Source organism: Netta rufina, assembly GCF_964035555.1.
Source record: "Netta rufina genome assembly, chromosome: Z".
NCBI classification, from domain to species: Eukaryota; Metazoa; Chordata; class Aves; order Anseriformes; family Anatidae; genus Netta; species Netta rufina.
In genome coordinates this window covers 27811921-27827998 of record NC_140126.1, presented here as the reverse complement: position 1 = coordinate 27827998, position 16078 = coordinate 27811921, and the positions used below count along the sequence as shown (strand labels likewise).

Below are 16078 nucleotides of genomic sequence, written 5' to 3'. Positions count from 1 at the left end.
TTTCTGTTGAAATGCATTAGATGATTTGAAGGCCATTTTCTCTTTCTCCTCATTTCACCCTTGATCGTTTTGGGGGGAATTTTTGTCCCTTGCAGCTGTAAATACATCGAGTGAGTGTGAAGGTTAATACAGTGAGATTTAAAAACTGCAGAGTAAATAGCATTTGTAAGAAAAGCTTGACAAGCTTTGCACATTATAATTTGATTTTTGGCATAGCTTATTTTCTGCAGTGTTGTATATCTGCAGATACGCAGAGCATGCAGCTGTGACCCTATCATCTGTATTTTTATCTGAATTCCAGAGTCTGAAACTGAGCATGGATATAAGATTATATGTACATAAACTTCAAATATATATTTGGCATTTCTCAAACGTTTGATTTCTAGCACTTTACTCTGCATGGCAGGAAAAATTACTGGCAACCTTCATTTCTTTAAGCACTCTAGAATACTGTTTGTCCGAGCAAAATAGCAGGTTGTACTGTCCAGGAACAACATGGGTGATTACTCAGAGTTGCCAGTCAACCTCCAAAATATCAGACTTTCTCATGGTTAGCTACAGTGCTGCTTTTAATATAAGTTTCCAGTAAAATTAGGTACTACTGATAGTTAACTAGATTGTATTGTCACTATCCAAGTCAACATACCAACATTTTAATTTGGCAAGTAAGACTTAAGTGTGTGTTTATGAAAACTAATTGTAGATACCCTTTGAATCTAATTTTGCATTCTGTTTGTAATCTAGTAAGGAAAAACTAAATGATAACTTCTCTAACTTTTTGTGCCTAACAGAATTGGAGAATGGGCTCCTAACATCACTTTTTAACCACACTTATAATTGTAGACAGTCAAACCAGAACTGTGCTGATAGTCTTTACAGATTGTCTATTAAATGCCTTTCAAGCTGAGAAATGTCTTATGTGACATAGTTTACCTAGCTCAGATCAGAGAATAGCAATTATAACAAAAAGCCACAGATGCAGTCGAAAGAAAATGTTCAAAAAGTGTACATATGCCCAAAAAGTTCATTCTGGAGTTTGTAATAAACTATGATAGTTGTAAGAGTTGTATACTTACATCTAGCAAACCAATAACAAGTCAGAAAGGGTTAAATAGCTTAATTTGCCAGAAACAGTTTTCTTGATCTGACTTTTAATATGCCTCTTTTTAAAAGTGCCAACCATGTGTGCATCTTGACAGTTCTTTTGTGCCATCTTGCAATCACATATTACTGCTTCTCAAGTTAAATAATAATAATAGTTTCAGAAGAAGAAGAAGAAGAAGAAGAAGGAGAAGAAGAAGAAGAAGAAGAAGAAGAAGAAGAAGAAGAAGAAGAAGAAGAAGAAGAAGAAGAAGAAGAAGAAGAAAAATTCTGTGTGTTAATGGTCCCAATTTGTTAAATAACTCCCTCTTAAGCTTAAAGGGCCATCTTAAATTTTCTAAGAAACTATAGTTCCCTACAAATTTACTGGAAACAGTAAGGACTACTTGCCAAAATGTATGTTATAGTTTTCATCTAGTTAGGCTCTTACTGTCACACCCAGTAATTTAGACCATCTAACTGAATTGTTATAATCAGAGGACAGCAAGTATTGCAGTGTTTGTAACTCTTTATCTCCAAGACCATTTGTACTGTTAGAATACCATCAGTGCTCTGGAAGAGCTGAGTTGGCCAATTATTCCACAGGGACAACAAAGGAGCATGCTGCCTTTGTAGGTAGCACCAGCAAGTGTTTGGTGTGGAACTCCCTGTTTTTTCTGGAACTGAGCTGTGAATTGTTGTAAGGTGAAATTGACCTCTGTAAGTGTTTCAATCTACTGATTCTGCTGCTTTATACTCACTTTCTCTGTAAACTCCAAAGGTCAATATGCTGGGGCAGTCTCATTTAACACTGAACTATTAGTGATGACTGCAAGAAAGTATTATAAATTCTACAGCCTCATGAAAAGACAACTGAATATCCCCTGTGAGGATCATGAAGAAATCCAAATGATCAGTCAGCCAACACATATTAAAAGCTCTGTGCTTCACACAGGGATCTGAAAGTTCATTTGCTGATACTTCTTGCCCTGTGTGTGCTAACTGTGACAATATTTGAAAGTAAAGATTTAATTAAATTTGGCATTTGTATTTGGACTGCTATTGGCAAGCATTACATTAAAGAAAGCATCACTATTTATAATGTCAGTAGCAAAGGGAATTAAGAAATTACAGATCAGTTCCCAATGTGCTGTAGTGCTAGTCTAACATCAGACTAACTGACTTTACTTCTGTGCTCATTAAATAGCATTAAATAACAGAAATTACGGCTATTGTAACTAAATGAGAACAGTTTACACAGACTTGCACCAGACTGCTGAGTTATTACTATCATGAAACATATACCAATACAGTTATTTAGACACAAATGACATACAAATACTTGCCATCAAATCTATTTCAAAAATAGAATTTAGTGGTCTTCCCTAGGCTTAAGTAAAGCAGCATATTTGTCATCCTTTCAACCCCCTAAAAAGTTACTGTTGTTCTAGGCTAATTCCCATGAGTGTCAGAAATCACCAGTTTCCTTCTCCTCAACTGACAAGTTGCAAGCAAGTCAGACTTAAGTTTTTTGTTTCTTTACGCTGGGGTAGTGGGAAGTCATTTGGGAGGGAATCAACCTACTGCTTTATCTTCTTGATTAATTAATATCATGTGCCTATAGCTGTTGGAAAGATGCAGTTTCATTATGCCATTTTGAGGGAAAATAGTATTGCAGAGGTTATTATGAGAGAAGTCAGCATTAACAAAATGTCATTTCTGATAGACACTTTTTTCTCCTGAACTTTACTAGAAAAAAAAATCGGTAAACATTTTTTTTTTAATAGATAATAAATTAATAAATAAATATTTATTTATTTATTTATTTATTTGGTGGCCAAAAACATTCTGCAGAAACAGACTGTCAATTGTCACAGTGAATAGGAACAGAACAGACAGTAAATCCAGCAAGAGTGTGTGTGTTCTTTCACAGTATTGTGGCTGGCACACACACTTATTTTCTGCTTTCTTACTCAGGTGAGATATGGGAGGCAAAAACCCATAGTACCAGAGGAAACATAAAAGTAAAGTACTGTTTTATTTTTCCTTTGGATATTTTTAAAATCACTTCTACTCCATTTCAAAGGTCTGTAATAGCTGTGTGCTTGTGGTCGACAAAAAGAAAAAAAAAAAAAGAAAAAAAATTGTTCTTGCCTCCAGCATAACTTGTTGATTTTGAGATCTCCACATTTCAATTTTTCATGAGTTTCACTTGGTACAAGACCATTTTGAAAATGTTGCAGGTCAGTGCTAAGTAAAAAATAACATGGCCAGAGGCACTAGTTTACATCAGTACTTCGATTTATGCCCATGCTTTTAAATATTTTAGCTGTAGAGACTCATATTGTCAAAGTTGTGAAGAACAATTTTTGAAAATTGAGAACACATTTACTTCATCCATTTGTATTGTATTTTTTTCCTGACTATTTACACCTTAAATAGGTGTACAGCAAGAGTTGAAGCTTGTAGTGAGCTTTAATATTTCCTGTGGCTTTATTATAAATATAATAAAGCTTTAATGTTGTCCAGTTTTCAGTAATCGTGTTAGTATTCCTAACTAAAGGGAATGAACAGCTTCAGCTGACTTGTTTTTAGAGAGGAAGCCTTTTTTTAATTTCTTTTTTTATTTTTTTTCTAGATTTTTACTGGCTCTGAGCTATTAGTGAATGCAATTACAATGATTGAAAGGATATTTATTACTTGTTAAAAAACTGACTCCTGTTGACCCTCTTCTTCCAGTTAAATGTATGACTCACAAAAAGCACAGTGCTGTTAAAGATATCCTCTGCAAATAGGACAATGACTAAACAAGTCTTATCAGTGAAGATATTCCTGCCATGCAGTAGAATATATTCCTTATGAAACAGAGGGGCAGATTAAATGGCCTTATTGCACCTGTTTTATGTTAGAATAAATTTTCAGTCCAAAGGATTCAAATCAATCATATAAGCTGGTGAGATGGTTATGTCTTCAGCCTCAAACATTTGCACAGGCAAAATATCAGATAACTATCATATCCAATGCAGAAAGAAATCTGTACGATGTTGTAGTTAATGAAAACGCACTTTTGTGCCATTGTGTCCAAAAGCACCAGGAAGTACTGTGATCGAAGGCATCTTCATAAACGTGATCATGGCTATTTTCCTCCCTTGCCCCTCTCTCCCCATCTTCTCCCATGCCCTCATGTCCTCATGATTGTCTTTCTGGTTGTTGGCTGGCTGGCTAGTAGTCACTGGGACATTCTTTGGGAATATATTTTTTGTGTCTTTTGTTTAAGGATGGCCAGTCTCGAACAGTGAGGCAGTTCCAGTTCACAGACTGGCCAGAACAAGGAGTGCCGAAGTCTGGAGAAGGATTTATTGACTTCATTGGCCAAGTGCATAAAACAAAGGAGCAGTTTGGTCAGGATGGACCAATCTCTGTTCACTGCAGGTAAGTAAACAAAGCCTCAAAACAATTATGCAGATTTCTATTTATTTATTTATTTTTAATATATAATGTATATAAGTGGAGTTCCATAGGTGTACTATCAGAAAAGCAATCAAAGAGAATACAAAAATAGGAAAACATAGGATTGCTTTACAAACTGGAAACTGTTTTGTGATATAATCCCATTCATACAAACAAGGATCTTCTGAAATACGTAGAAAAGAGGTATTTTACTTCCTTTAAAATTGTCTCTTATTCAAGAAAAAAACAGTATCTTTAATGCTACACCCAAAAAGCAGTAGGAAGGGCCTTATCACAGGCTGCTATGTTTAATCTTTTTTTTTTTTTCTACTTGTAATTAAAAGTGAGGCTGTTGCATTGGTAGGAATTATTAGTTGTAAACAAGATGCTTGCTTATATGTTGCTCTCTAATAGCAACCAAGAAAAGCCAGAGAAAAATGGTAGCTACCTCAGGAAAGTGAGTAAAACAGTCAAAAAAACATTGAGGTTTAGATTGGGGATTTTGAATTTCAGAATATAATGCCCATTTTTTCATGTGATGAGTTCCATCGATACCTTTACAGCTCATACACAGATAAAAACAGCTTGGAGGGTTTGTAGAAATAATCCAGAGTGGTCTTTTTTAATATTCTTGTTTGTTTTTAATTTCTACAGTATTCTAAAGTGTGTAGCAGATGGCCAAAAATATTATCTTTACCTTTTATCTGTTATTTAATAAATTGCTTTCTATAAATTCCATTAGATTTTAGATACTCATTTTGCAACATGAAATTATATTTTTGCTAGATTAAATATTATTTATATAACAGAGATGGAAAATACTGATATAGGTTCCAAATTCTTTCTGCAAGCCAAGTAAGGCATCAATAGTAGCATGAAGACAAAATGACCAAGATGAGCATATGAATGAGCATATGAACGTAGGAATGTACAGCGTGAGAGAAATTCTTGTTCTTCCAAAGCCAGCAGCAGCCAAAAGTTACTTATGTGCTTTAACAGAGAGAGAACATATGCTCCCCTATGCATTCTTGTGCTCCCTAATCTGTTAGACTAATATACGTGTTTTAAATATACTCAACAACTTGAATCCTACATTTTCTGTGCACCTAATACATTTTGTGGCCTACAAAGCAGAACAACAAGATTTCAGAGCAGAGTCTGGGATTCAAATGGCAAAGGAAGATGGACAGCCATGATAGGAACAAAACTTATTCTTCCTGACATAAATGACTTCAGAGAGCAGAGAAGTATTAATCAATATTTATGCCTGTATGCAGACATACATAAGAAAGTGAATTGACAATGTTCTCTGTTTTTTGTACCATACAAATTTGTCAACTGATAACTGAACTGATAACCTACATACAGTAGGTTATGCGGCACTTCCAAATAAGTGTGATCTTTCATGCTGAAATTATGGAGATTTCTACCCTTGGCTTTGATAGAAACAAAGTCAAATCCAATATAATTCATCATGGTTTTGTCTTTAAATGTATTAACATCATCATCATGAGAGTTTAGATATCAGTAATACTAATCATCATTATAAATGCTAGTCAACTTACATAAATAGTGGATATCATCAGCAAATTAGTAAGTTTATTTGCTTATTTCAAGAAGTATAAGATCCAGTTTCCTAGCCCATAAGGAATTATTTTAAAGATGACTCTAGTTTGTACCATAATTTTTAAGAATTTCTGCTGTAGAAATTCTTCAAATAAATTCCTCTAGTGTCACTTCCGTGTAGTTTCCATCCCATTTTATACATTATTTGCGAGTTTTCTTTCTGTATTACACAGAAAACCATGTTCTGGCAACAGTGTGTTATTATGTAAAATTTCTAAACTCATAAGGCAGTTTATTAAAAATTAGTTAAAATAGCAGAAGACTGTTCACCCTGAAGCAAAATTTTCATCTGAAGCAATCTTAAGCATTTACAGTTATGTGAGCTTTTAGCTAAGGAAGATCACCCTTTCCCAGCAGGCATTGAAGATGTATTTTTAACAAACTCTTATACAAAAACATCAGTACTTGCTCTTGGTTTATTAAAGTAATCTAAGTTTGGTGTCTGTTTAAACTTTGTTGAATTGTAATGCTAAGCTAGCATTATCATGGAGTATTTCCTTCATCATTTACTAAACTCAGGATTCTTTAAGACCTTTGCTTCATTACTTTGTTAATTGTTGTGATAGAACTCAATTTGTTGTTTGACTCACACTGAAGGAAATCAGCTGATCATTAAAAATGCTGCTAGTACTGATGCATACTTCCATCACTCTAGAAATACTGAACATCTTGTAGTAGGAATTGAAACCATGTTAAAATTGTTTGTCACTCAGCTGAAATTGGGTCAATTTCCTACAAACTTTACAAAAATATTACATTAAATGGATGCTTTGGTTCTGCAAGTGCTGAATAGAGATCTTTCCACATTAGTCAATATTCCTCATTAAGAATCTGTGTTTCTGAGTACATCTCCAGATCCTTTTTGGTTTCTTAAGAACACAAGGGAACAAACTAATTCTTTTCTCTTCCTGAGTTAAAGAGCTAGGAATAATTTTTTGAAGTAATAGAGATTTGACAAGTGTCTAGTGTAGAAGTACTCATATATTTAGAAAGACCTACTTTTTTTTTTTTTTTTTTTTTTTTTTTTTTTTTGAGCTCTTTAAATAGATGGTTGAATACAAAGGAGCAAAGGATCAAGATGGTAATCTGCCTTCATTCTTCTGCTGATGACTTTCTGTGCTGTTTGGTTTAGGTCACACTGTCTTCAGCTCTTAAAATCCAGGCAGGTTCCAATGATCTTTTTCCAGGATTATTTCAGAATGGTTCTTAAACAAACCAAGCTCTCTAATTTACATCATCAAGGAAAGGAGACCTTACAGTCCAATCTAGATCTCCAGGAACTTTACCATCACGTATAGGTAAATGAGTGTTAAGAGTTACGGTATTTTATCAAATTAGGTAATTAGGTATAAAGTGTCCTTTGGCTTCAGTTCTCCAAAGGCACACAGGTTCTGTAAAGTTTCTAAATCCAATCAAAGGTATTTCATAGCCCTAGAAGTGCACTGATCTAGACTAAAAAATAAAATACCATCATTGGACATTTTCTTTCCATGTTAGTCTTGTGCGTTCACTCTGTGGTAGTCCATATGGACTTCTACTGTTAGAATTCTGCACCTAAGTCTATCTGGCTGTAGAAAACCTCATGAAGTGATTAACATTACCAATAAGATGATTAGTTGCTTAATTCCCACCTATGTGAGTTCAGACTTAGGTTTTCTATGTTATGTGTCATTTTCCGAGAGTCAGCCTCAGGAATAGGTAATTGTTTAAATTTAGTAACTGGCAACTATTAGTTCTATTGATTAGAATAATTTCTATAGCTTCTTGGTAATTTCTATAGCTTCTTGGGTGTGTTAGATAATAACAAAATCCCAAGATAGAACAGAAAGCAAACAAGCTATATATTCACAGAAGTGATTCCAGGCTAATATAGACAGACATTGTTTATGTGTATCAGTATTTGTAAGCTAAAGATCCAGATTGCCAGACTTGAATAAAGACTGTCTTAGGTTTTGCTTGTATCTGTTGTTTAAGTTGTAGCGTGTATATGAACAATTTCAATGTAAATTGAAAGTCCACTGACGGTGTCTACCTGAACTATGGTCACACTGAAGGTGTGCAAAATAGAAGCTATATATGAACAAGTCAAATAAAAAAAAAATAAATAAAATAAAATAATAATAATAATAATAATAAAAGTAGCAAAATACTTTGTTATCTTTTTCTTTTGTCATTTCCAGTGTAGATCACTGACAACAAATGCTCTTATTTTTCTTCACCATACACTGATTACTGTATATCTGGATCAACAAACGAAGTCACTTTGCAATGAAGACTGGAAAGTCAGGAAGTACTTAGTAGCATGTGAAGTTGGCTTGAGAGCAATTATTCTTTTAAATACAATGTGGTAGTTTGCTGTGGAATTTTGCTTAGTGAGCCTTTCCTTGTATAGAAATCTGTACACATATGGTGTGTTGTATCCACAGATAATATGCCAGCCAATTTTTTCAGCATTAACTGTCAATTAAAATTCCTTTTTTTTTTTTCTTTCCTCTTCTTTTTCTCTTCTATTATTGCAACAGTGCGGGTGTTGGAAGAACTGGAGTATTCATAACCCTGAGCATTGTGTTAGAAAGAATGAGATATGAAGGTGTTGTAGATATCTTCCAGACTGTCAAAATGTTAAGGACGCAGCGGCCAGCCATGGTACAGACAGAGGTGAGGAAAACAGTTTTAATGTACAATGGTAATGGAAAAGGAGGGGTATTTTCATACAAAAAAATGAACATATAGAGACTGTATAAAATTTGGTTGTATCTATACCTTTAATTGTATAGTGATTATGTGAATACAGTGTAAAATCAGCTATAAAAGTATTGTATGTACTATTTCCTCTTTCCTGTTATGGCAGTAACATAACTTCCTGCTGGCTGTGGAAGAAAAGAAATCATTTCAGTAGTGGAGCCTATCTTCTGATAGTTGAAGAAAACTATTTTCCCAGAAGCACTACCTATTTTTTTTTGATCCTTTCCTTTGTGGCAGAAATATGCAATGATAAAGGAGTCAACTTGTTTCTGCAGATTGATTCACAAACATTTTGTTCCAAGAGCAAAGTATTGGTCATTGCTTCAGAATTAGCCTGTATTATTTTCATAATTATCTTGACTCTGGGTCATCAAGCGACTGTTTTGCCTGAAAATCATAATGGTAAATTCAGCATCAGGAAAGCTATCATATAAATAATTTCCATGCTAGCAATAGTGCTATACAGAAATATGAAGAGGAACAAGCAGAATGAACTTATTTCTTATGCCCGGATGCATACTGTCTCATACCATAAAGAATACTTAAATATTGTCAGCATGTGCTTAATTTCTACTTAAATTTCTGAACAGGACACTTGAACTAAGCTGTAGTTCATTAGCTGGACTGTAGTCAGGGGGAAGGCCAACAAGGTGGACATCCTGGTGGGGGTCTGTTATAGACTGCCAAACCAGGATAAAGAGACAGGTGAGGTACTCCACAAGCAGCTGGCAGAAGTCACACAGTCACCAGGCCTTGATCTCATGGGGGACTTCAACTTCCTGGACATATGCTGGAAACATAATGCAGCCTAGAGAAAGCAGTCTAGGAGGTTCCTGGAGTGTGTGGAAGATTCCTGACACAGCTAGTTAGTGAGCCTACCAGGTCAGTAAAACTGCTACCTTGGACTTCTGGAGGGCAGACTTAGAACTGTTCAGGACACTGGTAGGGAGGATCCCTTGGAAGTCAGTCCTGAAGGACAAAGAGATAGGCTGTATGCTTCTCCAGAAGGAAGTCTCAAAGGTGCAGGAGCAGGCTGTTCCTATGTGTCATAAGATGAGCCATCATGGAAGAAGACCAGTGTGGCTGAACAGGGAGATTCTACCAAGTCTCTTGTAAAAAATGAGTTTATGTCCAGTGGAAGAAGGGTCAGTCAGCTTGGGGAGAGTACAAGAAAGTTGCTAGCATATGCAAAATAAAATAAAAAAAAAAAAGTCTAAAGCACAGCATGAGCTCAACCTGGCCATTGCAGTAAAAGACAACAGTAAAAGTTTTTACAAATACATAATTCCGAGGAGGGCCAAGGAGAATCTTCATCCTTTACTGGATGTGGTGGGGAATATGACTATTGAGGATAAGGAAAAGGCTGAGATTCTCAATGCTTTCTTTACATCTCTCTTTAATTGTCAGGCCACTTATCCTCAGGGTACTCGGCCTCCTGACCTGAAAGTCTGAGACGGGGAACAGATTAAACCTCCAATGATTCTGGTGGAAACAGTAAGAGACTGACTATTCCACCTGGACTGTCACAAGTCCATGGGGCCAGATGGAATCTACCTGATGGTGCTGAGAGATATGGCGGATGTGAATGCATAGCTGCTTTCCATCATCTGTCATGTGGTGGTCATGGTCAACAAGACAGATGACTGGAGACTTGCTAATGTGACACCTTGATGCTGGGGAAAGTTACAGAACAGATTACTTTGAATGCAATCACATAGCATGTGTAAGACAACCAGGGGATCAGGCCCAGTCAGCATGGGTTCATGAAAGGCAAGTCCTGCCTCATCAACCTCATCTCCTTTCTAAGATCAAGTGGCCCACCTGGTGGATGAGGGATGGCCTGTTGATGTAGTATATCTAGAATTCATCAAAGCCTTTGACACCGTCTCCCACAGCATTCTCCTGGAGAAACTGGCAGCCCATGGCTTGGACAGATCTAGTCCAACCCTCCTTGATGACAAGCAGGATGACCTAGAGCACATTGTACAGGATGGCATCTATGCCAATGCCACCTCTTCCAGTCCTCTGTCACCATCACAGTAAAGAAATGCCCCATTATATTCAGCTGAATCATCTCATTCCAACCCTGCTGACATTGGCAGGGACACCTTCCACTAAACCAGGTTGCTCAAATCACCATCCAGCCTGGCCTTGAACAGTTCCAGAGATGGAGCATCCACAACTTGCCTGGAAAACATGTTTTGGTGCCTCACCACTGTATGAGTAAAGAATTTCTTCCATATATTTTACCTAAATCTACTCTTATTTAGCTTAATGCCATTACTCTTTGTCCTATCACTAGGACCTATCACTAGGGCCCCTGATAAAGGGTCCTTCCCCGGCTTCCTGTAGACCCCCTTTAAATACTGGAAGGTTGTTATAAGGTCTTCCCAGAACCTTCTTTTTTCAGGATGAGCAAACCCAGCTCCCACAGCCTGTCTTCATAGGAGAATTGCTCCAGTAATTGCTCCTCATGGCCTTCCTCTGGACTCACTCTAATAAGTCCATGTCCGTCTTGTGCTGCAGGCCCCACAGCTGAATGCAGTATTCTAGGTGGGGTCTCAAAGAGCAGACTAGAAGGTGATAATCATCTCCTTCAACCTGATGATCATACTTCTTTTGATGCTGCTTACGATACAGTTGACTTTCTGGGCTGCAAACGCACACATGGCCAGCTCATGTTGAGTTTCTCATCAACTAACAGTCCCAAGTTCTTCATCTCAGGATGCTCTCGATCTGTTCTCCACCCATTTGTGCTTGTGATTGCGCCAACCCAGGTGCAGGACCTTGCACTTGACCTTGTTGAACTTTATGAGGTTCACATGGGCCCACCTCTCAAGTCTGTCCAGGTCTCCCTGGGTGGCATCATCCAACATGTTGACTTCACCACAGAGCTTGATGTCATCAACATCCTTGCTAAGGGTGCACTCAGTCTCACTGTCCGTGTCAACAACAAAGATGTTAGATATCACCAGTCCCAGTACTGACCCCTGAGGAACACCACTCATTACTGATCTCTACTTGGACATTGAGCCATTGACCACAACTCTTTGAGTGCAACCATCCAGCCATTCCTTGTCCACTGAGTAGTCCATCCATCAAATCCATGTCTCTCCAATTTAGAGACAAGGATATCATTCGGAACAGTGTCAAAAGCTTTGCACAAGTCCAGGTAGATGATGTCAGTTGCTCTTCCTTTATCCATGGATGCTGTAACCCTGTCATAGAAGGCCACCAGATTTGTCAGGCATGATCTGCCCTTACTAAAGCCATGTTGGCTGTCACCAGTCACCTCCTTATTTTCCATGTGCATTAATTTCCAGGAGAATCTGCTCCATGATCTTGTTGGGCACAGAGGTGAAAATGACTGGCCTGTATTTCCCTTGTGTCTTCCTTTTTTTCCCCCTTTTTAAAAATGGAGGTTATATTTCAAATAACATAGAAGCAGTGCCAAAAAAATGCAATCCTTATTCAATAAAGCACTTAAACTCGATACAGACCACACATTAGCTTAAAATTTAAAAGAAGGTCTAATGTATTTTCCAGGTGTTTGAGCACATAGGAGCAAGAAACTGTTAGTGATCATAGTACTGAATTGAAACAAATATCTAATGAGTTTCCTAGTCACCAGAAGAATTCTAACTGTGATGTTAACAAGTATAACTCATGTGAGCCTAGCACATAGGACTATCAGATAAATAAGCAGGGTTTTTTTATTATTATTTTTTTTTTTTGGATGGCGGATGGCTTTTTTAATATATATAATTTAAACCCTGAGTAGCAGTTGCGAATAACAACACAAACATGACATTTTAGTATGTGTTCAATATTACATAAATGTTTAAAAAGACTGCTGTGTGTGAGTGAGAATAACATGAAATGTGAAATATTGGATTCACTAGAGGTTTAAACAAACCATTTAACACATTGAACTTTCTCTGCTTCCAGGTATAGGTTGAAATGTAATCTGTTTCATATTAATAAAGTGCTTAGCTACATATTTCTCTCATAGGTCCTGTTGTTGACACAGGCAAAGATATCTTCACATCCTCATCAAAGCTTATATTGCTGAAAGGCTGGGATTCTCTTTTCTTCCTAACCTGGTTTTTAACCTGTTGGTTTTTCATGTAGCATTTCATTTTAAAGCTGTGGAGGATTTTATCGTTTAGTGTGTTGCATTTGCTATGGAGTTAATTGGATATTTTGCTACTTATTTTCAAATACAGGGGGAAGAGACATCTTAGTGTGCTCCCATAAGAAGAAAGCTTTATGCTGATGTTACATTAATCCAGTATTAAAAATTCTCAGTAAATGAGTATACAGGCTCTGTTTAAAGAGAAGGTGATTTCTGTGGAAAATGTTATTGCTTTAAATGAGTGTCTATCTTCATCTGTTGTAACTTAAATTGTTTTTCTGTTGAAGTTAGCAAGACAATATTGCTAAACTGCAGATGCCTCTGTGGCATATTTGTCTGTAGCCACAAAGTATTCACTCTTAGTTGAAAGAAAATAGAAACCAAGCAACAAGCTGGCTTTTTGATGCTTTTGTTTCCTATCTTTCTTTCTCCAGGATCAATACCAATTCTGCTATCGAGCCGCATTGGAATATCTGGGCAGCTTTGATCACTATGCAACATAAAAACCCACCGTGGATTTTTATTGCAGGCCCTTTAAGATCCAGAGAGCCGCTTCTGAGCCATACAGTGTGCTTTAGAAGTACTTCTAAACTCTTAGCTATGGAGCGATTATTGGGGATATATAAAATACAAACAAAAATATTGGGGATATATTAAAGAAGAAAGAAAACAAAAACAACTATTCCATGTGGACCAAGAATTCACAATTTAATAACCTAACCATACTAAAAGAATCCCAACCACTGAGGCGTCTGAAGGATCTCATTTACAGATACCTCAAGGGTTTGACATTGGTTGAAGTCAAAGGGAAGACTTCAGGAAAGAGGAATTCATTTGAAAGAATGATCATCTTGTTCAGGATTGCATGCTTGTTGCAAAGAGGAATTTTGAGAGAACTGCAATTCCGTGCAAGATGTTTGTTGAAAGATCAGGTCCTGGCTTCTAAAACAAATTGGACTCCTTACTTCAACAGCACCCCTTCCCGTCATATTGCTCATGATAACACTTTAGGGAAAATGTGGGAATGTTTAAAAAGAAAGTCCTTGATTTAGTTTTTTAGTATTGTAAAGATACTGCTGACCTGTGCTTCATTTTTAACTGTGTAAACTTTTTCCTTTTTTTAACAAGTTTATCATTCAATGAAGTGAATTAAAGAAAAGGTAACATAACTGTTCATTTTTTTGTTTAAAAACTGTAGATTTTTTTAAGCTGTAGAACTGTTATCTGTAATAATCGTGCTGTAGAAATGTTAAGTAATTTGAAAATTTGCACATTTTTGTGCAGTCCTATATTTATCTACAGTACCACAGTCTTGTTAGATATTACTTTGAAAGTTTTGTTTGTTTTATTTTTCTTTAAGAAAATATTCATTGTAATCAGTTAAATCAAAATGGGTTTTTTGGTTTCTTTCGGAATCAACAGGGAGGCGCAAAGTATAAAGATGCTGCTACCACACACACATGCACGCACACACATGTACATGCACATGCACATGCACACCCACACCCTCTCTCTTTCTATATAGATAAGTATATGTATGTATTACTGTCAATCCATATCTAGCTCTCTGTATAGTTAGAGAGTTACAGTAACGTAGGTACACAAACACACACACACACACACATAAACATACCAGTTCTTCCACAGCCTGGATTTATCAAGGTGGTAGAAAAGTTTCTCAGCCTACTACAATTATATTATGCTAGTATTTAATCATCTCTGCATTTCCAAGGTCCATAAACTTCTGTTTCAAAGGGAAATAAGGAATGCACATCATTGATATTTGAACATCACCTATCCCAAATATTTCTCTCCACATTGCCACTTGAACATGCAGACATCACACATGCACACACATACGCACACACATGCACAAATATGCACACACACACAGAGTATGTGATTTAGGCTTCCAGTGAAGTTCAATATTTGTAACACTATAGTGCAATAAGAAATCTTATCATTAAATGTAGGAGGTGTGCATGTGGGAAAGGTCAGTGCATATAACTTTAGGAGGGGAGAATGTTGTAATATACTAGGTATTAAGATGTTTTAAAATTGTATTCAATAGTATACTGTCTATAGTGTGTGCTATATAATTTACGTTTATCGTATGTAACAGGGCAAAGCCAAACACTCATTGCTCTGTGAATTCAATAGTTTTGTGGCATACAGCATTGTTTGGGAATGCTGTTTTTTATTTTAATTTTACATTTATAGTGCCTTATATTTGATGCCTATTTTGAATAGCATTTCTTTAAGTTAGCCTTCATCTGTGTTTAGTTCAGTTTGTTCATATCTCTGTTATTCTTTTCAAACATTTTAATACATGTATCAGACAATTTTGAATAATATGCATTCCCAGTTTCTAATCAAGTATGAATGCTAATAAATGATAACGCAAAACATGTAGGTAGTCAAGGCCCTTTATCTTTTCGTATTTCCAATAACAGACCAGCCCACAATTTAGCTATCTATTTCTGGTTGGCTTTTCAAACCCATTGTGTCACTGGTTATAGTGTTATCATTGAAGAGAAGTATCAGTACACTAGCAGTTGTTGACATCAGCTGTGCTTATGCATCCATGTTTTTTTTTCAATCTGGGGCTAACTCCTGCTTGTTCATGGGTTAACAGATTGCTAAAGTGAAACCATTGCTTTCAGTAAGGCTAGCAAGATTGAGCTGGCAGGATGTATTTTTGAGAATGATGCTACATTTTCTTCCAGGTGACAAAGAATATTATTAAAACAGCACAAAGTACTTTTTGCCGCTCTTAATGGGAGTCCATTTGCATTGACCTCAAGTCTTGTGCTATCATCAGTATATGAGTATCAAAGGAATTCTTTCTTTGGGTCTTCAGATAGAAGCATTGGTATTGCATGTGATCTCAACTTTTCTTCTTGTTCCACGTTTCCCACTGTTAGCAGAAAGAAAAATACAAAAGACCAAACTCTAGCAAACATTGTATTTGAGCACTTTTGTAAAGAAAAACAAAACAAAACAAACAAAATAAAACAAACAAACAAAAAAATAACACACACA

General features: G+C 36.3%; 1 protein-coding gene across 1 annotated transcript in view; it reads left to right on the top strand.

The window, feature by feature from the left end:
- Window positions 1-13539, top strand: part of PTPRD (protein tyrosine phosphatase receptor type D) — a gene marked incomplete at its 3' end in the record, with an annotated part of 401990 nt that extends 388451 nt beyond the window's left edge. The window contains exons 33-35 of the mRNA XM_084305402.1: window positions 4358-4512; window positions 8679-8814; window positions 13471-13539. Of these exons, the coding sequence (XP_084161528.1) occupies window positions 4358-4512; window positions 8679-8814; window positions 13471-13539 (360 nt within the window). The remainder of the gene's footprint in view (window positions 1-4357; window positions 4513-8678; window positions 8815-13470) is intronic.
- Window positions 13540-16078: the final 2539 nt, after the last annotated feature.